General features: G+C 39.7%; 1 protein-coding gene across 1 annotated transcript; it reads left to right on the forward strand.

The window, feature by feature from the left end:
* The first annotated feature begins 595 nt into the window (after positions 1-595).
* On the forward strand, positions 596-24130 carry atp1b3a (ATPase Na+/K+ transporting subunit beta 3a). Its single transcript, XM_088613388.1, has 7 exons — positions 596-919; positions 11436-11564; positions 17208-17306; positions 17897-18087; positions 19118-19168; positions 23030-23116; positions 23325-24130. Exons 1-7 carry the CDS (start codon positions 811-813, stop codon positions 23490-23492), a joined length of 834 nt encoding a protein of 277 aa, XP_088469514.1. The 5' UTR covers positions 596-810; the 3' UTR covers positions 23493-24130.
* The last annotated feature ends 719 nt before the right edge of the window (positions 24131-24849 follow it).

Raw genomic sequence — 24849 nt, forward strand, 5'->3', positions numbered from 1 at the left:
GGGGTCATCTTGTTAGAAGGTATGTCGTGTCTAACGTCACAAGCCTCTTTATCTCCAGAAACACGCACTGTACGGTCAAACGCCGATTTGGGGGCATAACCAACAATTGCGTATCTTGAGAGAACAGTTTTCATCTGTCTGAACGCACACGACTACAGTTCTGCTACCAGTTTACAATGTTATTATTAATAATAAATATTTCTCTCACGCAATGAATACGGGGGGAAAAAATGAGAAACAACCTGCAAAGTCGACATTACTTTATTTGAACAATACAATAAAATATGGGGACAGCAATGTAAAAAGATACATAGTGCATGCCCTTCTGGGTGACTGCATTCAACGAAGTGTATTTAATCATTGTCTATTGTATTGCAGTTTTTCGGGTCCATACAATGTTAAGACTGGATTTCGGTCGTGCCTCCACTTTACCTTGTGCTATTTCAAAATCATGTTTCAGAAACTGAGAGGAGGGGGGAATCGCGGCTGAGTTACGGAAACCGATTCTGGCTTCATACATTTACCGATCAAATTTGTCCTGGAATTTGTGGAGAGCGGCAGCATTGCGCTTGCGCTGCCTTTCCTCCAACTCCCTCCCTCAAAGCAGCCCAGCTCTGACTTGGTTCGCTGCTGCGGTGAGGCTGTGGACTTGGGGACAACAGCGGAGCTGCGCCTGTTAAAAAACGTCAGAGAATCTTATTATAAAACATCCCCACTACACAGGCGCCCCCATCATTCGTAATCACACATACACGCTTTATTTCGCTACACTTCATTGACAGCGTTCCCTTTGTAAAACCAAGCCCAGCCATGTCGAACAAGGAGGAGAAGCCCGCAGAACAGAACCAGTCCACCTGGAAGGATTTTATCTACAATCCGCGGAGTGGAGAGTTTATGGGTCGCACCGCCAGCAGCTGGGGTAAGGACCAGACTTTGGGGAAGCTAAAGAATAACGGGAAACGATGATGCATGTGCATAAAAGCGAAATAAATCCTGTATTCCTGCTTTTCTTAACTGTCGCCTCAAAATTCTTCGCTCTTTTTTCCCCGTTTTCGTCATTCATTCATTTCTGACACGGGTAAATACATAGGACGATACTTAAAAATTGAACTGTGCTACGTATTTAGCTTGCAGTTTTGAAATATATGCGGTAATAAATACGTATTTTGCCCCCTTTCGGTCCCCTAGAGATGCATAGAAATTACGTTTTCATTTTCCCCCCTTGGGGAAAATAGCCGTCTCTGGCAGCAGAGACAGCTATAGCTATTCTAGCAATAGATGCTGTTCATTGCAGTTCTTAGTTTTTTAAGTAATATGATCATTAAAACAATTAATGTCTCTAGGGAACGATGTTACGTTTCACATTCCTTCTGTCTTACCTATGCTGTCTTAATTTGTATCCAGATCAGGAAAGCTGGGTGGAATGCATGGTTCGACAGCGTTTATTGAACAGGAATTACATTATTGTGCCGCCGTGAAGTTCAAAATGTACTGTAGGCTATGATTTTATAAAGGCACCACTCTTCATTCTAAAATGGTATTGAAAACACCTGTGAGTAGTCACGTTCTTACAAAAAGATTACTAATCAGCCTCGGTGTTGAGAATTAACACAGTTGTTACCATTATAAATGTGTTGATGAGACATTAATCGAATAGTGACTACCAGGCCAAGGAAAACCGTCGAGGTAGATTTTTTCCCCCCACCTCGTAAAAGGACGACAGTCGGTCCTTTCATCAGTTATAAGTTGAAAAGATTTCTATTCGTCGGTGGCTTTTATTTTAAAATAATGCAAAGCAAATACATGGAATACGGTACAGTACAACGCAGTAGTGAAATACAGTCATTTTTTATCGATTTGTCTTGTGAATCGGCTGTTATCAAGGAATGGGTGATTGAAATATGTTAAACACAATCCTTAATCAGTTTTATAGGTATCGAATTCAGTGACTGTTTTGCCATTTACAAAAATAAACACCGTAAACTCTGAATATTGTCTTCTTTTCCTTGATAGATTTCCTTGTAGATATCCAGATTCCAAAGAACGGTATTTATTTTTTCTTGAAGAACCGAACTACTTCTACTTGATCAAAGGTTCTACACTAGTCACAGGAATTCCTTAGCAATGCCTGCTGCTGGGGCGCTCTCAAAGCTTGTCTTGAGATATCGTGACCGTTCGGAAAGACTTGCTTTTTGCGTTTGCCAGCCTCCTTCTGCTGTCAGTCTGAAGCCACAGCTGTGACGTGGGCTCCATATCCATTTGAAATTTAAATGAGATCTCTGGATCCCACTGTTTGCAGAGGAAATTTCCACTTCTCCGATCGCCTTGGGATTCCAACTACATTCAGTGCAATTAGCGACGAGCGATCAGCAAAGCTGAAACCATATTTTGTGGCACCTCACGGTTACTGTTGAGGTTTCTGATAGCATCGTTGTTTAATTATTCCAAGTGAGCTCTTTGCTTTATTAGGAAAGGAATGGGTAGAAATCATTCCGATGTTAACATGCTAAGGCCATTGCAGTGCGACGTTGTAAAATAAAGATTGATGCAGATAAGATACTGTATATGTTTCGAATTCTGAGTTACAGTTCCTGTGAGTTAGTCTGAATTGACGTCCCATTGCGGTTAGATGTGTTTTGTATTTCTTTATTTTACTCCGTCAACTGATAACTTGACAATCCTACTTATAATGGCGACTCGGAGACCCTTTTTGCAGCAGGGCATTTTCTCGAGTAGTCGTTGAGTGAAGTACCTTGCAAAAGTACATAGCAACAAGGTTTGAACCTGTGACCACTATTCTAAGCAGCTGTTATCTGTTCAAATAGATTTTCTTTAAAAGTGAGATCCTCATTATTTCAAGACCACTTCCCTTTCCCCCTGCAGAATTCTCAATGGGGCTGGTACCACAGTGCTTGTTAAGAGGCATGCTGTGGTTCTTACATAGTACACATTGTGAATATTCTTGTCTTAAGATTTGGTTTGGAAAGGAAGAGAGGAATTGTAACAACTGCCTTTAGCACATGGCTCGGATGTAATGCTATCTGCGTAAAGATGGTTACCCCCAAACGAAATGTCAGTGTGGATACATTCTTCACCAAGGATAAGCTCAAAAAATGAAGAGGCAGTCAGACCAGACTACTGCTACAGGGGAAAAAGTACAGTAGCAGTATATTCTAGTATTTTTCCATGACATTTAGATGCCTTTCTTGAAACAAGTAACGTACAAGGGCAAGACCCTAAGCAAAAGAATGGGAAAACCAGAAAGGAGATAGATGAAACCAAAAGATATAAATAGTTAACAGTGTTTGCCTAGGACAATTTAAGCCATGATTGTTATCGACAACAACCGTCTTGCATTGTTTTGACATGTATAAAACACATACAGTATATGTCTTGAAACATTTTCAAACTGTGTAGCTTCATGAACTGGCATCAAATCAAAGTAGATTGCACATGGAGGATTTCATAAACAGGGAGTATTATACCAGGCATGGGATTTACCACAGGGTATTACATGACTGAAAAGAGCAGTAACTCCAAATAGGTGCAGTCATGTGTCAATGATGCACTTCTTTCACACAACACAATAACCCAGTTATGTGGCATTATCAATGCAAAATGATGGTCTTTTTTTCTTAGTTCCGCTTAATAGACATTGAAGTACTGTAGAAATTAGGATGATATTTTGCTTAGGAGAGAATCAGAATCTTACATTTGAATTGTCTGCTGTAAAACTGTAGAAAGACCAAGTCTGTCTTCTATGATGGTGTTGTACCTTGGGGTTTCAAATGCTGAGGGTGTGACCCAAATTAGGTAATATGAGCATTGAAACATATCAGAATCATACCATTGAAATGACAAATTAACATAAAGGGAAGAAGTGCTGAAAAGATGTAAATGGAAACAAAAGGAAGACTTATATTTAGATAGGAGGTTTATAGAACTGTAAATTTAGCCTTTTACAAATCAAAAATACAGTTTCTACATAATTTCTATAGAACATATTAGAAATTTTGTACTTCTTATTGTTCTTTGCAGTGTTTAGTGCTAAGACTGTTTATGAAAGGCAGTTAGCTATAACAGCAAAAGTGTTTTAAAGGTGTATTCTAAGCTCCAACTCGGTGTTCTTTAAGCTATACGTATGTGTTTATGTGACTGAAGACCACCTCTTTCTAAAACAACACAAGCTAGCAAGTGTCCAGATTCATGAATGACAACTCTATTTTTTTAGAGGTTAAATTTAAGGTTGTGTCATTTACATTCAAGTGCTAAAACATTAAGAACACCAGTCAATTTAATAAATTCTCTTGTTTGGAAGGCAGCTTATGGGTCACATGAGACAATAATCTCCTTTCCTAACCTGAACTATCCCACCCCTCTGTCCTACTGAAAATGGTGAAGTAGGTTTTCCTTATACAGTATCTTACATTGCATTGAAGATGGAAAGCAGGAGACATGACTGTACAGAAAGGGTCATGGGGTTATGGAACAAGACACTCAGCCATCATTCAAGAAATGACTACATGACGTCCACGCATAAATCAGCTACTAACTACCAAATGGCCAGATAACAGGCAAGATGGGCCCAATGGCCTCCTCTCGCTTGTAACCTTTCTTGTTTTCTTAAGACTACTTAAGACTACACTACTGTGTAATGTAAGACATGTAGGAATTGTAGGGCAATTATTCCTTCACATTCTTGGCCTCTCAAGTAAGTTATCAGGCTACAGATATTTCAGAACCTTGTAGGCCGCACACCACAACCTCTTCACGATATTCTGAAGGACAAACATTCTGTGGGCATTCCTAATACTTTGGCCAGTGCACAGGTGTGAAATGTACCCTGTAGCACTCACATGCGTTGCCCTTAGTACAGTTATGAGATATGTTGAAGGCCAAACTGCATTTAGTTGAATGCTCAGTTTTTGCTTTTTTTTAGGGATAATTGACGTATTTCATTATGATCACCGTACAGTCAAAAATAATTTCTGAACTGAATGATTTTCAGCATGGACATTGCACTATAAAGAGAAATTGGTATAATGCCATAAGTTAGACAGTAACACAAGCAATGCAAGATACCACACTTTTAGCAAATAAAACAGTATGATACATTATACTATACTAGATTCGCAGCTGGTGTTAGTGATCATTATATTCTCTGTTAATATGAAATAGGTCTTATAGAACATTATAATAACATTTCCTAACCTTTCTGTGAAGCCCTGTATCATGACTTGTTAAACAGAAAGCTTTAAGAGCAGAAAGGTCTGTTTCTTTACACATTATTCTTCTTGTTCTAATGTGGACTGGGATTTTATCAAGCCTTAATATTTTTACCAGCCCTCCATTTTAGGATTTTGCTTGATAGTTTATCCAGTTATTTTAGTTTTATTTTCACACATCTCTTACTGCCTGAATGCTTTTAGCAAAAGTGGGTAATGTAGTTAACGTACAGTAGAAGTCAAATGTAGTACATTTGCATGCAGTAAAGTGAAGTCTTGGCTTAAGAGACAGGGACAACTGTACATTACTGACTGTAACTGGAGATAAGGCATTCCTTTATCTTAAAACCCAGGCAAAATGCTTTTCCAAAACAGGAGAGACAAAACCATTGCTTTTTTATACTGTAAGTGAGCAGAATGATTAAAAGATTAAAAAAACACACACAAGGATTCCCCTTTTCATTTTCAGTTATGTATTTTCCAATACAAATGCGAATCTGAAGTATTCTGAAGCATGGTATAGTATTATGAATCCACAGATAGCAGATTACAACATCAGTGTCTAATTTAGGCAGTAGTATTGCAGCCAATGAAATTTCCAGGTAGAATGAACAGCTGGGTAGTGCACAAGCAGTTAAGGCCTACTTCTGTAATGTCTGAAAATGAATTCCACCCAGCTTGCTCTTCATCATCTAATACTGTTTACTTCAGTCTCTGATATTTTTAACTTTGATCTTCATCCAATTAGTGTCTGGTACTGTAGAAAAACATTTAATTTTAAATTGAACTTATCTCAGGCTTCTGTGAGCATTTTGTGACTATAAAACCATGTGTGTATTGTCTTGTTAGGTAGCTGAAAAAAGTGTGTTTTTGTGAATATGGTCTTGATGCTATTTTCTGAAGAAAATGAATTTTGTTTTAGAATTTCAACATAAAAACTTGAATCTTAGGAATAAACCCTTTAATCTTAAATATCAAAGCCACAGACTCCATCTCCTGTGAGTTGCAAATGATTAGAAGGCATTGTTATGTTTTTTTGTTGGCGACAGCATCACATATAAGAGGTAATACACAGATATTTATGAAATAGTTTTTTATATTTTTTATATTTAGATTTTTAAAGGATTCTGGGAATAATGGCCCTGCTGTGAGTGTGTCTGCCCTGCGGTAGACTGGCTTCCAGTCCAGGGTGTACCCTGCCTTGCTGCTGTAGCTTGCTGGGGTAGGCTCAGGCTCCCCCAGGGCCCTGAATTGGAGAAAGTGGTTAGAAAATAGTGGAAGATGGAAAAATATTTTTCCTCACTAATATATAACTTGCTTGGTGTAACGACTTCATTCACAGATATAGTCAAACACAGAAATAAATTCAGTTTAGTATAAGCAACTTTGAACAGTTCCTGCAATGGCTGTAGATTGATAAATCTTCAGGCCCAGAGCCCTTTCCCCTGAGGTTGAAGATTTTTCCATGTTTCAGGTTTTCTGAGAGGATGGAGACAGGTTGTATATTTTGCACTCTGTCCAGTTTGGAATGGATAATGATTTGATCGCTTGCAGGCTCATGGCAAGTGCTGTTGTATTGCACGAAGGAAATGAGGAAGTACAGACAGGCTTCTCTAGCCCATCGTTTCATCATTTCACACACTAGGGGCTCCACAGCCACATGCAGGAGGCTCAGGCCTGCCTGGAGGACAGGCGCATCCCTTGCTAACTGCTAGCCCCTGGCAAGCCACAAGGGTCGCTGTTTCGGCGCGAGATCCCAACCCTACTCCCACCAGAGCTGAGCGAGATGTGCTCCACAAAACCCAGTCCCTCTCACATCACGTGACGTGAAAAGCCTCACATTAGAGTTTTTTCTACAAATAAAGGAGTCACTGTGTCCAAGAATTCCTGGGGCTCCAGAAGGGCTCATCCAGTAAAACTGGTCACACATGTGGCTTGAGCTCAGTCTGCGATGACATCAGTTGACAAATCTGGCTGGGATTCCTCACACGAGGCCACCTAATAGAGGTCTCACCGGGTCCTCCTAGTTTTCAGTGAACACACAGCTACTGTGGAGCGGTCTTCTGACTTGCAGTGCCATCTGCCGGAATCACTCAGGACTTCAGGTGAATGGCAAAATGGTACCTAGGTTAGGACTTGAGGCTACAAAGAATAGACTGTACTGACAGGTTTCATTGGTGAAGGTTTGTTTACTGAGTTGTTAATGAGTGTTTTATACCAAAAAAGCCTTTTCAACAGAATATATAGCAATATGCCTGCTTGATATTTAAAATTGACCAGGGAGATTCATAGTGTATTGTTAATGTGTGTTGATATGTGTCAGGTGTGCTAGAAAGATACCTCGTGTTTTGATTTATCTAATAAGCAGTTGCTAAGAGGTAAAGCATGACTTTTACACAACGTAGCATTTGCAAACGTGCTTGAGTTCTGGCTGCATTGTGTAACTCACGACAGCTTGCCTGAGAATAGCCCACGCCTAAATGTTTCATGAAATAATGAATTGCGCGGAAAGGAGGATAGAAGTCCAGGATCTAATAATGAGTAAGACTGGTATGAAAATTGTACATTCCACCATTCCTCTGTTCACCTTTCTGGAAATCAATGGAACAGCAGGCTGTTCAGACTCACATCTCCCACTGCGGAAAAATCTATAGCTTTCTAATCCTACAGGGGAAAAAAAGCCTCTCTAGGCATTCTTTGTGCTGTAACAAAACTGTCCTCCCCCACTTGCTATTTATAGCCACGGTTTACCGTGGAGACTGTAAGAAATGAAAAACGCATCTATAATTAAACTCTCTTTCTCTGAAAAGGCCAACACTTCATGGCTGTCACGTGAGAACAAAGTGTTTCCTCTAGATAATATTATCCTTGTTCTTCAAGTGTCTTTCCTTGGTAACACGGAGAAGGCTGATCGTAATAGCAGTGGACTAAAAGAAGTTTCCATCCATCCATTATCAGATGGCTGTTTATTCCTGGTGAGGGTCATTTGGAGACTATCCCAAAAGCTTAGGCATAAGACAGGACAGCACCCTGGACTGGACAGCCCATTGCAGGGCACTTGTACAAACAATCACGCGTGGACAATATAGAAACACCATTTCACCTTGCTAGCACATCTGGGGAGTAAACGTGAGCACCTGGAGAAACTCCACCCAGAAAGCACTCCAGGCAAGAATTGACTTCAGGACCAAACAGCTTCATCATGGTATCATGCCACCCTAAATGAAGTTCGTTGTTTATTTTGTCTGAAAATATGCTGTGCTCTGATATTTTTCAATCTGTTTAGTGTGTAGATATCACCATGGTGGAAAAAATGTGATATTCAAACACACAGGATGGATCCCAAGATTATATTGAGGACAGTATTTTGAAACGGTTGAAGAGCTGACAAATGAGAATGTGAGTTTTCAGTATTAATACCATTTCTGAGACGGCTGCATACGTGTCACTAGATGTGAATTAGCTTTTCAAGCTGAAGGACTTGTCATAATATTGTGCTTGCATGGGTGCCTTCCTACAAAGGCATTCCTGAGAGCATGTCATTGGAATGTTTTTGTTGTTTTTTAAATAATCCATTACATGTAAATGGTTGCACAAAAAGCATTTGGAATGTGACACACAACCATGTTTTGATTCTGCCAGCCAAAATCTCATATTGTCATCTTGGTTAAAGCGAGTTGGATGGTCGTGTTGGCTGTGTGTATCTAGAGGGTGTGGATGTGTCATTGCCTGTCTCCCCTGTGCCTTTCACGGGAATTCTTTTCCATTCTCAGACATTCTCTTCATTACAGAGATATACAGTAACAAAACAGCCAGGGGACAGGAGTGACTGGTGAGTTTAATGAAGATGACTTTAATAAAAATGGATCAAAAATGTAGATGTAAATTCTGGTTGCATGCAAAGCTGGCGGGTCTGTTCGTGTCACAGTTTTGTGACGGCTGTGCCATGCACATTCCATGGGACGATGGATTTGGGTGTGTGCACGAACAGGAACATAGGGAACAAGCTGCACTGGATAATAACAGTACAAACTGTTGATTTGTACTGCTTGTGGCTGCCATTCATGGCCTTGGTGGTTTTTCTGAAACCTTTGGTATGTGCAGTCTTACCCCTGGTATCGTTTCCATCATGCACAGATTTCCTGATGCAGTTGTTTAAATAGAATAGCTTTCAAAGCATCCTGCTGTACATGTGTGGAGACTGTCCGTTGCGTGAGAAAACTGTTTTTTTTGTGAACTTTGGTTACTGAACTTGGCCAACCTCTACATCTAAATGCCGAATGAAAAACGGGATTCTTTTCATTTGGAACATCTCGGATTTTTCAAGGTCGTGGTACCGCCTAACTTTCCTTTACAATGGAAACAGTATCTACATGAACTCCTAGTTAGAAGAAATGGGAATCTAATAGGTGCTAAAGCCCTCTTTGTGAGTTTTGTAGGCTTTTTTGAGGAGGAGGGAACCAAGGAATACTATATGTTTACTACCACCTACACACATTCATCGCATGTCACCCATCCCCACGATGTGAACTAGTTCTCTTGTTGTAGCTCCGAGGCAGGCCTCTGGTTTCTGCAATGACACTCCTGTGCATATGAGCTCGTATTGGATTATATGCTAGAATGAACACCTGCAGAGATTTACATTCAAGTACAACACAGTCTTGTGTAGACGAAAGATTGTTCTCATTCTGTCCCTTCTAATTGTGAGAGACTTCTAAAATGCTGTTAGAAGAGTGAGCTTCACACAGAATTATGCTGCTGATTAAAACCCAAAGTGTTATATGCCTCTCTGTGTGAAGTGCTTAGACATGCGATAGAATATATATTTTCCTCTTTGCCCTTGTTTTACATGCTTTTGAATGTCCAGATACAAATTCTCCAAATTCTAATACCGAGACCTTCTTTGCATTCTGAATCACCTTGCCTCTGATGTGAATTTCACGCTGCCCAGTAGGCAAGTTATGATAGAAGCTATGATAGAGCAAATCTAAGGTGGCGGCATGTTTAAACATTGAGGTGTCCGGATTTGTCACTGAATGAGCAAAAAAGAGGGTCTATTAAGGCTTTATTTGTTTGTGGCAAATACTGTGAAGGAAGTAAATAAACATTACTACTATGTGTATGTTACAGTCTGGTAAAGAAGTTAAGATGATCAAGCTTGTGGCCAGAAAATGCATTACAGTGCAACAGCTCTCTTTTTATTCTTATCACAGAATTTGTCTATTTTACAAATAGGCAGGACCCTGGTGGCTTCACAGCACGACGTCGGATATAGACTCGTTCATCTGGGTTATTGTGTTACACTCATGGTTCCTCTCTCTCCGAGACGGGCTCTGTCACCGAGCCCTGGCGTGCAGTCTCTCACCGGCCTCTCTGGCTGCCTCACACCCCTGCTGAAAAGGAGCACAGGTTTAAACAGGGAGGATCCCAGCTGTCAGGTTTAGATCAGGATATTAAAGACTGACAGCTGGTTCCTCCTACAGTAGATGGTGATAAGGCTGATACGGTACACCTTTTACTCAGTAGGTTGTGTTTTCAAATTCTTTATCTGGGATTAATTCTTTCCTAACCACTGTTTGGGAGTTATATCTACTCAACTTGGAGTAATACAGGGTATTCACCTTTTAAATGTTTTCCTCACAATACAGTATGTATGTTTCTGCTATGCTGCACTTGGTATGCCTTGAATGTCCTTGGACCTTCAGACAATGAGTGAACCGCAGTATACCATTGTAGACATTCTTTAGACACATTTACTGTCATATACTGTAGATTGGGATTCCCATGGGCCAGGGTAATAAAAAGTAGTTAAGCCAAAGGAAACCGTAGCAAAACTAAGAAAAAGAAACATGATGCAGGTTTGAAAACACTGTCATGAATTTACTTGTATAGCTTTTTATGCATCCAGGACTATGGGATTTAATAAAAGCCTGCACGGACAACCCCCCCAAAAAAACACAGCATAAGGAACATTGCATTTTTTATTTAATCTGTACTGTATAATTGAATATTACCACAACTGGGAGAGAGTTCATCACATTCATTTGTACTGTGGCTTGTGATGACATTTAGAAACAGGGCAGGAATTAAAAGGGAGACAAATGATGATTGTACATGTAATCAGATAACATTTGTTATTTTCAACACCAGCGTGTCTTTTTAATCATGGGCGGGACTCAAAGTAATTTATTCTCTCTTTCTCTTCCCCAGCGCTGATCCTTCTCTTCTATCTAGTCTTCTATGGTTTCCTAGCCGGGCTGTTCACACTCACTATGTGGGTTATGCTTCAGACATTGGATGACTACACTCCAAAGTACCGCGACAGAGTCTCTAATCCAGGTAATGTCTCTTGCACTGTACATGACACAGAACATGCTGGAATGAATGCAGATGTTTTTAATGACCTCTTCACTAAAGCTGCAGAAAGTGATTATTTACCTTTTCAGGGCAGTTTGAATCTAACCAATAGAACATGAATAGTGGGTACAAATGAAAAATGATTGATTTGGGGGAAGGTTTGTATTTTCATTTGGATTTTATTGTCAGGTTCTTGTGTGACGCAACCTTACAGGTAACAGCTGTTAATTTTAGAAGGTGTTTAAGCTGAATTGTGTCCAATGAAACAAACCTGCAAAATTAACCTTTTTTTGCACATAGTGATGTATTGACCATTGCAGAGCTGAGTACTTTTAGCTGCAATCAGAACTTTCAATTAAATGTTTTGGCTGCTACAAGAGATACCTCTATTAGGCATCATCTAGCAAGATCACCATATGCAAACAGGGAACATGTCATGTCATTTGCCAAACCGCTTTATACCCCACTGTGTTGTGGGAATCCAGAGCCTACCCAGCAAGCAATGAGCGCAAGGCAGGGCATCGCAGGGCAAGTGCAAGCCAATCATACATGGGGACAATTTGGAGGCTCCAGTAAAGGCTGAGGGAGGAAATTTGGCTCGGACACCGGGATAACTCCCTGCTCTTATCGAGAAATGCCCGGGGATCTTTAATGACCACTGAGAGTCAGGACCTCGGTTTAACTTCTCATCCGAAAGACAGTGCCCATCTGTATTGTGTCCCCGCCACTATACCGGGGCATTAGGACCCCCGCTGGTCCCACTAACACCACTTCCAGCAGCAACCATAGCTTCCCAGGAGGTCTCCCATGCAGGTACTGGCCAGGCTCAACCCTGCTCAGCTTCAGTGGGTAGCCAGTTTAGAGCTGCAGGGTGATATGGCTGCTGGCTAACAGGGAACATCCCTGTTTTATTTAGAATAATAGACAACCAAAACAATATTTTCTGTAACTTATCATGAATGGCCATTGAGTCGGTTCAAAGCTGTTCCTGCAGCTGTTAAGTGTAAATCACCTCAGTCTGTGTCATGCCACCTTCTAGAAAACACCATCTGAATAGTGAAATTATCATTTCATTCAACTCTGTCTTTCAATGTTAAGCCTATCCCTACAGTCCGTATCTAAAGAATATTGACTCTTCATTTGATATTTTTGATTCCCAACTACTGAGCTGTAAATTTAATTTCTTAGCAAGACTTTCAGTTCTTTATTCAATGGATCCACAGTTGTTTTGTTTCCCTATATTAAGGAGCTGATCGTCACAAAGACCTGTATTGGTAGGCACTGTAAAGTTTCATATTGTTTGAACATGAGAGCCAAAAAGGGGTTTTAAGGACAGGATTAGCAGGTTCTGTGTATCACGTAACAGGGCTCCAAGCAGACCTTGCTGAAAGGCTCAGAGCTCTTTGCCGTGCGAAGACCCTTTCATTGTGCCGCAGTGGTGTGATGTCCCACAGTAGGCCTCTGTCACATTTCAGGCCTAACAAGGCGACGCAGTGGGAGTCTCTTGCTCTGGGGGCCATGGAAACAAGTTCCAACTTGCAAGGGAGAAATCGTCACAGTGTGAAAAACAAAAAAAAAAAGGGTAAAGGGGCTAGCAATTTACAGATGGGAAGAAAAAAAGGCCCTTTCGAACTGAACCGCCTTCGAGAGGAGATAGTTGGTTGATCGCTAGAGAATATATCATGCTTTTGCACTTGCACTTGCACTGCTTTGGTCTTGGAGTCATCGTGAAATACAGCTTTGCCTGTTGTTACTCCCAGACTGAGAATTCCTGTCATCTGATGCTACAAGCTTGGCGCAGGCCTGGCTCTCCGCTGTGATTCAGACATTGCTGCCATGCAGTGATTCACACATGTTAATGAGTCCCGGACTGAGTGGACTAGATGTTTGAAGAAAAGCAACTGTAGGCAACATAATAATATGCCTGCAAGTGCACAAGGGATGTCAGTGGGGCTTCTTGCACTGACATAACAGCAGTTTTAAATGGCCAGCATGTCTTGCAAGGAAAACTTTTTAAATCAGTGTCTATTACAGTGCAACACTCCTTTTTACTTTCCTAGTAGATCAGTTTAGAATCCTGCTCAACAGTGATCTTATTTGGGATAGTAGCTTTCCATTTGACATGATCGTTAAAGAAATTGTTAGGAAGATGACAGTTTATTTTGTAGCATGTGTACTGACATTATATTGAGCAGGCAATCATTATGCTGATGAACATTTGTCATCTGTAGGGGTTTATGTGAAAGTCACAGTCACAGTTTAATAGCACGTGTAGCACCAATGAAAGCAATTAAGATGCATTTGTGATGCTGTATTGTAATTACACCAGGTTGCTGTTCCTGTATTGTGGGTTTCTGTCCCGTTTCTCTCACAGGGCCTGGGCAAGCATGTGCCTGTTCACTGGTCTCTGAGCTCTAGGTGTCACACATCCTCTCATTTTGATCTTGCAAGTAAGCTGCTGTTACACGGGCAGCATGAAGACATGTGTTGTCCTGTTGTAATGTTGTCATGTGAGGCTGAGCCTGCAGGGAAGTGGAGTTCTGTAGTGACTCCTGGCCAGACCACACTTTAGTTGCATGTAAACAGCAATTAGCATTTAGTTCCAAACATCTGCACCACAATCGCATAGCCATCAGGGTAGTCTACAAAAAACCCTGATTCGTCGCTAAAGAGTGAAGTGTCTGTTTTGTCTGAAGTGACAAAATCCAGCCTCAAAAGGGACATTGTTCTCATGCTAAGTAGGGCATGTTGGTTCCTTTCTTTCTGTGTTTTTCTCTCTTTATTTCTGCTAAGTTGAATCACATCGTCACCTGTTTCCAATTAACTCTGTCACTAATGAGATGAGTAAGCGCTTGTATCACGGTCAGTCATCTAATCTATTCATCAAAATGAAGCCAAAATATTAAAACAATTTCTAGAATCTGTATAATTTATTTATTCATGTTTTACTAAGAAAACTAGAGTGATTTTTTTTAATACTCCGTATACAGTTTAGTTTACAAATGTTAAGATGAGAGACCTAAATCTGTTACTTCTGGCCACACGTTGGACATTTGTCTGTTGGCTCTTGACTGTTATTCCATACAGTCTTTGTGTTGTTCAAGCACCTGTAAGAAAACAGTTTTACCCAGATCAAGATGCAGTTTAATAAAAACTAAAATAGCGATAAATCATCTGATGCTTGTAAGCAAAGTGTTCTGTCAGTATTAGTGAGTGTATTTATAAGAACTGCTTCTGTAAAGGTACTAAGAACTAGGGCTTTGTTTTTACTTTTCATTTGAAAGATGTGGAAAGATGAAAGATGAAGTACTACAGACATATCAAGACAATTTTACCACAATTTTTTAAATTCATGACAATATTTTACATTTGTTTCCTTCACTACCAGTGAGCACACAGGAATGGTACTGAGAAACAATAAAAACAGAACAAATGGGATTTGGAACCAGTGACATGGTATATAGCCATAATAAGAATGTTAAATAGATGTGTACAGTAACTTATGTTCAAACATATTTTCTTTTCTCTGATTTAACGATACATGAATGTTGTCTGGTGGCTTGGTGCCGCAGTGGTTAGTATTGCTACCTCTCAGCGCTGGGGGCCTGGGTTTCTCCTGCTCACTCCTGCTGCTGGCACATAAAGGCAGCTGCATGTGGCCCATGTGGGAGCTGTACTTCAAAGGTGCATGAAGTGGCCCACAAGCCAATATGTGTACATGTAAGATGAAAAGCACAAAGATTTACACAATAAAACTTAATTATAATAATAATAATTGCTTACACTTATATAGTGCTTTTCTGGACACTCCACTCAAAGCTCTTTACAGGTAATGGGGACTCCCCTCCACCATCACCACCTATGTGCAGCCCCCCATGATGCGACTGCAGCCATAGTGCGCCTTAACGCTCACCACACATCAGATATCAGTGGGGAGGAGAACAGAGTCATGAAGCCAATTCATAAATGGGGATTATTAGGAGGCCATGATTTAAATGCCAATGGGAATGTGGCCAGGACGCCAGGGTTACACCCCTACTCTTTTCGAGAAACGTCCTGGGATTTTTAATGACCACAGAGAGTCAGGACCTCAGTTTTACATCTCATCCGAAGGACAGCACCTTTTTACAGTATAGTGTCCCAGTCACTGTACTGGGGCATTAGGACCCACATGGACTGCTGGGTGAACATCCCCTGCTGGCCCCATTAACACCTCTTCCAGCAGCAACCCAGCAACAACAGTTTTTCCCAGGAAGTCTCCCATCCAGGTACTGACCAGGCTCACACCTGCTCAGCTTCAGTGGGTTGCCAGTTGTGAGTTGCAGAGTGATATGGCTGCTGGCATTTTAACAAAGTTTAATATCTTGCCACCTATATAGTGAGGTAGCTGCAATTAAACTATATGGCTTTCGAATACATGTTTTTCCTGAAAAATGAAAACTACGGCCTTTGCTTTGTAGCTGACGATATGTCTGTAGAAATTACACAGGAAGTCTTTGTGTCATTTTTACCTCGCCCTCCCCTGTGGCTTTTGAGCCAGTCCCATCACAAAGAATCTCAGGCATGCTTTGACTGGAGTTGGCTTATGGGAAGTCATTTAACACAGGGGGCTCTCTGGATCAGTGATAGTGCTTTGTATCTGACAGCTCTTCAGAGTGATGGTGTCACCTACGTGTTAACTTAAGCACCATGAGGTGAAACTAGAAAAACAAACATACTCCGCTACCTGCAAAATCACTTAGAGGTTCCTCCAGTTTCTCCTTAGGACATTATTTGTTGCAGTGGGAAAAACTGGACTGTCTTCTTGAAATTATTGCTAAGGATATATCCTTCATCTCTTTAATTATCCAGAGGGGTTGCCTTTTGTAAAATTTATGGATAATCTGTTTTGGTAAAGAGACATGTTGCTTGCACAATATATATATAAAGATGAATTACAGTATAAGCCCCTGCTGTAAACATCAGTTAAGTGGGTTTAATTGAAAATGACAAGGCACAAATTTATAAACACTTCTAGGAAAACAAACACAAAGAACTTTATCTGAAGCACCACATCTGTGTGCATGTTCAGTGATTAAGACATGCCGTTCGTTGTATAGTGTCCTGTGGAATGGACTCATAGTCTTTTCATTCACATAGAGTATTTTTGAGTTGTGTGGGTCTGACCTATTTTTTATTTTTACTGTTTCCCTTTTAATTTGTAAGTGGTTAATATATCCATGGGCTAAGCATCAAAGCACATTGAGAGACAAAACATGCATCTTGAAACCAGTGTCTGTGAAGTGTATTCACAGTGTATTTGAATCAGTCTGGATTCTTTACTATTATTTGTTACCATTGTTCTAACTTTTCTACAGCTTTTATGTCTTGCAAAAATATTTTTTCCTTTAAATATAGAACAGTGAAAATGACAAAATGCCTTTTCTTGTTTTTCATAAGGACAAGGAAAATGGACTGTAAAGATGCATACATCTTTGTAATTTCCTATAAACAGAAAATGGGTGGTGATCGATAAGTATTGCAAATCTTAACACATGCATTTCCCCCTTTTAAAACTTGAGTAAAAGAGTAATTTATTTGCAAATGGTGTAAATACATCATTTACAATTATGTATTTTTTTTCAGGTTTGGTTATAAGGCCAAGAGAAATGGATATATTTTTTAACAGATCAGATCCTTTAAACTATCGCCAATATGTCCAGCATCTTGAATCATTCTTACAGCGTAAGTGATCATTCATAGTCTTCTGTTTTTCTCCTTTAAATTCACATTGAATAGGTTCTGTTTTTTAATTGAAATTAAAGATCATTTGCCCTTTGTCGGTAAGGAAATATTCTGTATTTTATGCACATTACTAATTTTTCTTTAGTGTCTATTTTCTGGTTTTTGAAAACAAGTGCATAGCTTTCATTGTTTTTTAACACCTCTAATGTGTAAAATGATGTGTAAAATAATTTAGTTTTAAGATGCAAATGAAACAACCAGCAGGGTTTTTCTCAGATGTTAGGCAAAAGTTTGTAATTAACAGTCATTCTTCTTTATTCTGGTCCTGTTATGAAAGTAATCATACATATTCAAATATCAGTAATAATTAAGTCTTAAAGATAGACATTACCTTAATTACTCTTAAAAACTTGATATTTCTCTTTCACACAAGACAAAATTCATTTGTGATGCAGGAGACAAATGTTGGTCCTTGGACGTACATTATGAAAAGGCACCTTAGATTAAAAAAACACCTGCAATCAACCCGATATTTGCATAATACAGCTTACTGCCTAATTAAAGTGTGTGGTCTTTTGTTTAATTTCCAGAGTATAATGATACAGAACAGGACAAAAATGTTGTCTGTACACCTGGGGTTTATTTTGACCAGGATGACATGGAAACTCAGAAGAAAGTGTGCCAGTTTAAGCGTAGTTCCCTGGGCCTTTGCTCTGGACTGCCGGACACCACCTTTGGGTATGCAGAAGGGAAACCTTGCGTACTGGTGAAAATGAACAGAGTGAGTACCACTGCCCTCCATGGTTCCCTGTCAGCCGTGAGTCTATGACACTGCACCGCGCTGCGGTTTTATAGGCGTCTTCTAGTAGTGGCTAAAGAATAAATCAGTTCACTTACTGAAATGAAGTTGGTTAGAAGGAAAACCTGTTCACCAGCATTATCATTACGTTCATGGGCATCGTAATGATCAATATGAGAACATGTTAAAAAGTAAAAGAAGAAACCCAGGGATGTTTGTCAGATGTTTGTTAGGAGCTGATAAAGAGAATCGCTCTGAGTTAAAGAAACTCAGATGAGATTTTCAGAAGGACTTCAAGCCATCAGTAGCGGGTGCAAGACATTAAAACGCATTTGAGAGTGCTTCATGTTTGAACCGAGGAGCATACTGATCTGTATTTAAACATACCTTTAAACATACCTTTATGCATTTATGAACAGACAGACAATGGTGAACAGACTTGTCCTTTCCAGAAACCACTTTACTACGAGTATTCGAGAAACGTTCGTGGGGCCTGATGTTTTTTAAAGTTTGGATTCACCATTGACTTTTTGCTACCGTTGGGTGGTTTTTGGCTCGGTTCGTGGCTGTGAATTCTGCAGCCTGCAGCCACACAGAGGGAGAATGAGGGAGTGGAGGGAGACGGTGCCGACCTGCCCACTTCCCAGTCACTCGTCTGTTGATACTGTATGTACTGGAGGTTGAGTCCTGCCTGATGGAGAGGCCTGGCCCTTACGTGCTGTATCACCAGCATCTGAGAGGCCCCAGGGGGCACTGTATTGCTAAGTGCCAAGAAAGTCCTGACTCACAAATCACAACCCTTCCTTTGGCGGCACCTAGTATGTAGTGAGCTACTGTTTGGGGAGTCCTGGTCACAGCTGGCCAGTGACGTGACCCAGATTCGTACCCTTGACCACAAACCTTAACCAAATACAAGCGCCGTTACCAGCTGAGCCCCACGAAGGCACCTGATTAATTTTAAACTAACAAAAAGCACAAACATGATGGATTGATGATTTAATTTCTTTTTCAGATTATTGGACTTAAGCCACGAGGGAGTCCTTTCATAAATTGCACTGCTAAGGTAAGTGACTTTGAAAAATCTTGCCGTGGATTTTTTTTTTAATCACGAAGGCATTTATGGCTTCCTGCACAGTAACGCATGAATATTTGGAACTATATTCTAAGAAATTGCAGTAGGCATTAATATGGAACTTGTGTACATCCATAAATGTACACAAGTTTCTTTTTTCACTTATACCTAAGCAAAGGAGCTTAAGATAAGCACCAGCTGACTGTATTCCTCTTTAGATGAAAGTTTTGTAAAACATTGTCTACAGACTTTGAAACAAAAATTGTTTAAACATTAAGTAAAATCGGTATCTTACTATCCAATCTTGTAACCCGTAAAAAAGAACTGCTGGTATGAATATTAATGTGCCCATCATTTGAAATGATCAACATTATGTTCTTTAAAATCATATAACAATAAAAATGGTTTATGTTTTTATATTTAGTATCTTCAAGATCTGTAATCCATATGTGAGGCTGAGGACTGTTTTTTGTGATCAGTTTGACTTAATAGAAAATAGCAGCTGACAGTTTTACTGCACCAGCACCACTGTATTCATTTAATGTGAAAAGAAGTTACTGTCATTTTTTGCAATCCGAATGCCTATGATTAATCTCTAATCAGGCAGACCTTTATGTATATCCAAATATGATTATTATTTCCAGATTGATTTGAGTAAATAAACAATCCCAGGGAACAAGGTATTGTGAATTATTGGATATATCATATGTACAGTCATTTTACATTACAGTTTTGTTTTCAACAGATGATAAAATGATATGCTGTCTCCTGAGCAAATAGATTACCTGGTCTGAGTAAATTACACATCATAGAACTGTTGAGAAAATATGGCAAAATCCATTTAGAGTATCATTGCATTACTTTGCACAAGCTGCTGGTACTGTAATTGGATTTCAGTCAATCAGATGGAAGATAGTGTCAGGCCATGAGTGTGGGCTGGGCGATAGCCAGATATGAACCCAATGGAATGTGTGTGGCTCATTTATCGCTTTTCCTATTGGAAACTGGGAGATAACTCAATCTTTCACTGGGACTCCAATGAATTAGCTCTTTATCAGGTATGGGCTCTGCTAATCACAGGGTTAGAACTCTTTATATTCAGAGAAATGTGAATCACTAGACAGCTAAACCTCACCATACAAAAACACTTAACCTACTCTTTTTTTTTATGCGTGCTAATGCAAAGCAAATGCACTGTACAACATGTGGAGATTTTGAAAAAAAGTGGATTTAAATGTTTGTTTTTTTTATATTAGAAGGTAATTGTTTTGTGTTCTAATTTCTTGTCACACTACTTTTCGTCTTGTGTGTTTTCATGTGTTTGTTGTTTTATTTCTCTTCATGCTGCAAATAGAGCCTTAGCCAGTAGTAAGACTGGTGGGTATGAGGCAAGTGCCATGTGTTCCCCTGGATTTTCCTGGGATTTCCTTAAAGACTTTCCTCCAGCTATGCAATCTCCGCAGTGCTTTCGTAGTCCCTGTGTAATGCAGTGCATTTTTGTTTAAGCTTTAAACAAGCATTCATACTTTATATATTGTATACCTTCAAAACCAAAGCAAATTGAGATGAGTTTTTTTTTATTTAATTTGAGGAGTTGATTGACAGAGGTGTTACCATCTTGTAGCCTGACCTCAGCTGATTTCAGAATATATATACACATATGATAGATATAGCAGTGCTGGGCCTGGCCAGTAATGGGAAGGGAGACCTCTAAGGAGAGCTGTTGTGCTGCTGAAATTGGTGTTGGGAGACCAGTAGGTGGGGATCTTCCCTGTAGAACAGAATTTTTAAACCGATGTCCCAGTATGGAGACAAGAGACCCTGTGCTGTCCTTTCAATAAGACATAAAACCAACATCTGAGCCATTATAGAGCTCATGGCACTGTTCATAAGAGTAGGCTTATACAATCGTGCCACCCTAAAGTGCACCTTTAATTAATTGATGAGGCAATTTCTCTCTTCTTCACCAGATCTGCTGCATAGTGGGGCTGCTGGCGCATAACGGCAGCCGAACATCACCCACATGGGTGCTGCACTTCAGTGGTGATGAAGGTCTCCTCTTATGAATTAATTAGCTTTCTGATTGCAACTTTCAGATGTTCATACAAGAGATTCATTTCATGGGAAGATTTTGTGTTAGAAATAGATTTTTAAGTCTGTGGCACATTGCGAATTGCAATGATTTTGAAGGTATACAATAAATGTCCCTTGCTGTTTCGTCCATTTTCTTCAGAAAACAAATCTAAAACTGCATTTTTTTGCTGTCTCTGTGTTTAAAGATTTTTTTTTCTTTCGTCTTAGTTGTCTTGCCTTTTGTGCTCATTCCAAAACCCATTGTTAATTTAGAGGAGAAGAATACTGCCTAGTTAATTAAGAATCGTCTTTTCTACAGGAGAACAGTCCTGGAAAGCTAGGGGGATTTAGTTCATAACAGGATGACTCATCAACATCAGTTTCTTTTTCTAACTGCACTTTTGTATGGAAATGGCTGCTGCTCTCTACAGGGTTAGCTTTGTACTCTGCTCTCCATGCTGACCTACATTTCAAGCCTCGAATTTCCATGCTGGCTCCAAGTGGGTTTCTTGCATAGACAGCCATGGCAATGGTGAGGACAGGGCGTGCAGAAATCTCGGCTCCAAAAGTGTAGGGAGGGTGACGATTCTCTTCCGTAGGATCTGGCACCTCTCACCAGCGGCTGTTCAGCTATCTGTCGTACAGCTTTCGTCTGCATTATTCCCCACAGCTGAGCTGTAGCGTCTCCTACTGCCATGGGGCCAGCATATTTAAGAAACAAGTGGAAGGAATGTAGGAATATAAATAAAAAACAAACAAGTCCTTTGACTTCTTTAAGGGGGGATCGATGGAGTTTCTGTTTGCTCTTTGACGTGCCTTTTACTGTGTTACTTCATCTTGGCTTAACTGGCAGCTGAGCCAAAGTGGAGTAAATAAATATGTCACTTTGCATCAGTTCTGTATTTTTCCTGATGTATAACCAGCATAATACAACTCGTGACAGGAGCTTGAGTCCATGTTTACAAATGGAAATGCCTCGTGAATGGTGGCTTGGGTTATATTTCCACGTTATAACTGCGTGGCTCATTGTGATAATGTATATGAAATTACATTAAGATGACTGTTAAATATAATACAGAAGCATCATCTGCATTCAGATGCTCTTAAGATGTCAAAAGATCAAATCCAATTCAAAATTATCATTCAGAAGTAACATTGTCCTTTACTTTGTCAGATGCCAAATAGACACAGTTGATCTTCAGCGAGTTTATAGTCTTGTGTATCTAATAATAATAACAATTGCTTACAGTTATATAGTGCTTTTCTGGACACTCCACTCAAAGCGCTTTACAGGTAACGGGGACTCCCCTCCACCACCACCATCTAGTACGTGTTAGGTGAATCTCTATAATGGTCTAAATTAAAACAATGTTTTGGCAGATTGCTTGTCCATTCTATGAAAATGAGAGACAAACACTACTAGTTCTTCAAAGGAATTGTCTTATTTTGGTTAACGTCAAAGCATTTAAATTGGGATTAAGAACTCAGAGAAAAATGTAGGGCTTTAGTTCTCTACATTCCTGATTTCAACAAAATCTGATTAAATGTTTCTCCTAGATTTTTCTGCTATGAATCTCTGTGAGCAGATTACATAATATAGTTAACCACTGTAAATTAATACACTCAGCAGGCAAAGTGATTTGTATAAATAATTCTATATTTGTTCTATGACAGCAATCATTAATCTTCAAATTAGGATTCCTGATGTGTCTGATCTACTTATAAATATAACCAGTGCTGCAAACTAATTTTTTTTTTTTTTTGTTTACTTCAATGCAGAAAGAAAACAGTCTTCAAATGAACTATTTTCCTGTTGAAGGGAAATTTGACTTAATGTACTTTCCTTATTATGGAAAGAAAGCTCATGTAAGTACCCACGCAGGGATTCTTTTTCTGTAAGTGAAAAATGATCTTTATTGTGCAGCATTGATATGACATTGCCGCACTCGTTATAATAGGAAAAAAAACACATTTTGAATCGCACCCAGGTTAATTGAAGAGCACCAGTCCATTTCAGTGACGTATTTCCAAAAACTAAATGAGCGAATCATTTTTGTGGGGTTTTTTCCCTTAGGAAAACTATGTGCAGCCTCTGGTGGCTGTGAAACTCAACCTGACAGGCAGCGACTACAATAAAGAACTGTCCGTGGAGTGCAAGATTGAGGGCTCAGACCTGAGGAATGACGACGAACGTGACAAATTCCTGGGCCGGGTGACCTTCAGGGTGAAGGTCACCGAATAGCGGGTGCAGGAGGCGCGCACGATGCCAACTTTGTGTTGTCACTTAATTTGAATCAGCTGGACCTGCCATTTTGGGACACAAGACCACTTTGTACAAGGGGGTTGGAGCTAGGTGGCATTCATGGTAGCATGATGGTGTGCTTCCAGATCTTAGTTTTAAACCCCTAATGTGTCGCTGCCCACTTTGCCCCTGCCTGCCTCTGTCAAGATCCCCACCCTACCCCACCCCTTCAAGCCCTCTGACCTCTTCACTCCTGCAGTCTGAACAGAACATGAACAGATTAAGACATCGTGCCATACTAGGGACCTGTAAATAGCTGTATTTCAAGCATTTAATTAATGTGGTCTTTTTTCCTTATTGTGATGTGGATTTTATCCCCTGTGAGTGTTGCTTTTTTGTGCTGTTTCTATGTACATATTTAATGGATTAAACACTGGTTTAAAGGTCATGTCACACCATGCCAGACCATTTTAAGGAATCAAAAGACACAAAAAAGATACAATATTCAAACTGAAGCCGGCCAGACTTTTAAAGTGATTTTTTTTTAACCTCTGCAAAAATCATGATTGATGCAGATTCCTTAAAACCTGTATGGAAGAGACCAAGAGAATCTTGAAATAAAGGTGATTTTAAACAAATGTTTTCGTCCATGTTGTAAACATTATTTTAAGACTCTCAAAAGACGAAGAGGTTGGAGGACCCACTTTTCCTGTACCATATTATTGGTGATTTGAACTCTTGCATTTATAATAGAAAACCAAATGGTTACAATTATTTTTAATTATAGGGTAAGACTAAGAATACATGTAAGATGCATTGTTGCTAAGGAGTGTATGCATGGAGACAGAAACTGCCTCTATTGAGCAAATTCATTAAAGGAGAAACAATGTGCCACCGAGGGCTCATCCTCCCAATCTTGATCGATCTAAGCCTAGAAATCAGATAATGTTTCTCCAATTCATCCATTCATTTTCATTATGCCAACACTGCTGATGAGGCTCATGACTCTTTACAGAATGCAAAGTAAATTAGAGCAGATTGCTATTGCTAAAATACATGATATCCAGTATTGAAGACCTAATGGGATTTTGTGTGCCTATTGGAATTATTAGTTTTGCTACTTCCAATTAATGAGCCATGTAGAAAAAAAGTGAGTGAGACAACAGTTGTCCTATAACATGATATTAATATGCAATATTAGTCCTATATGTTGATTAAAATATAACCGATCACTTTTGAGATATGTAACAGGACATTACAGTACCAGAGGCTGTGTAATACAAGTTATAGACTTTGAATAATTCATCATGCTGACTTGATAATATTCTGAAGATTTAGCCTACCCACAAAATATTTT

Source organism: Lepisosteus platostomus, chromosome 2 (assembly GCF_059453375.1).
Source record: "Lepisosteus platostomus isolate fLepPlt1 chromosome 2, fLepPlt1.hap1, whole genome shotgun sequence".
Taxonomy (NCBI): Eukaryota; Metazoa; Chordata; class Actinopteri; order Semionotiformes; family Lepisosteidae; genus Lepisosteus; species Lepisosteus platostomus.

Excerpts from the sequence above, each read along its gene's own strand:
- atp1b3a (XM_088613388.1), top strand. The coding sequence starts at position 811 with ATGTCGAACAAGGAGGAGAAGCCCGCAGAACAGAACCAGTCCACCTGG. Across the intron at positions 920-11,435 it reads TCGCACCGCCAGCAGCTGGG|CGCTGATCCTTCTCTTCTAT; the intron begins GTAAGGACCAGA and ends TCTCTTCCCCAG. Across the intron at positions 11,565-17,207 it reads CGACAGAGTCTCTAATCCAG|GTTTGGTTATAAGGCCAAGA; the intron begins GTAATGTCTCTT and ends ATTTTTTTTCAG.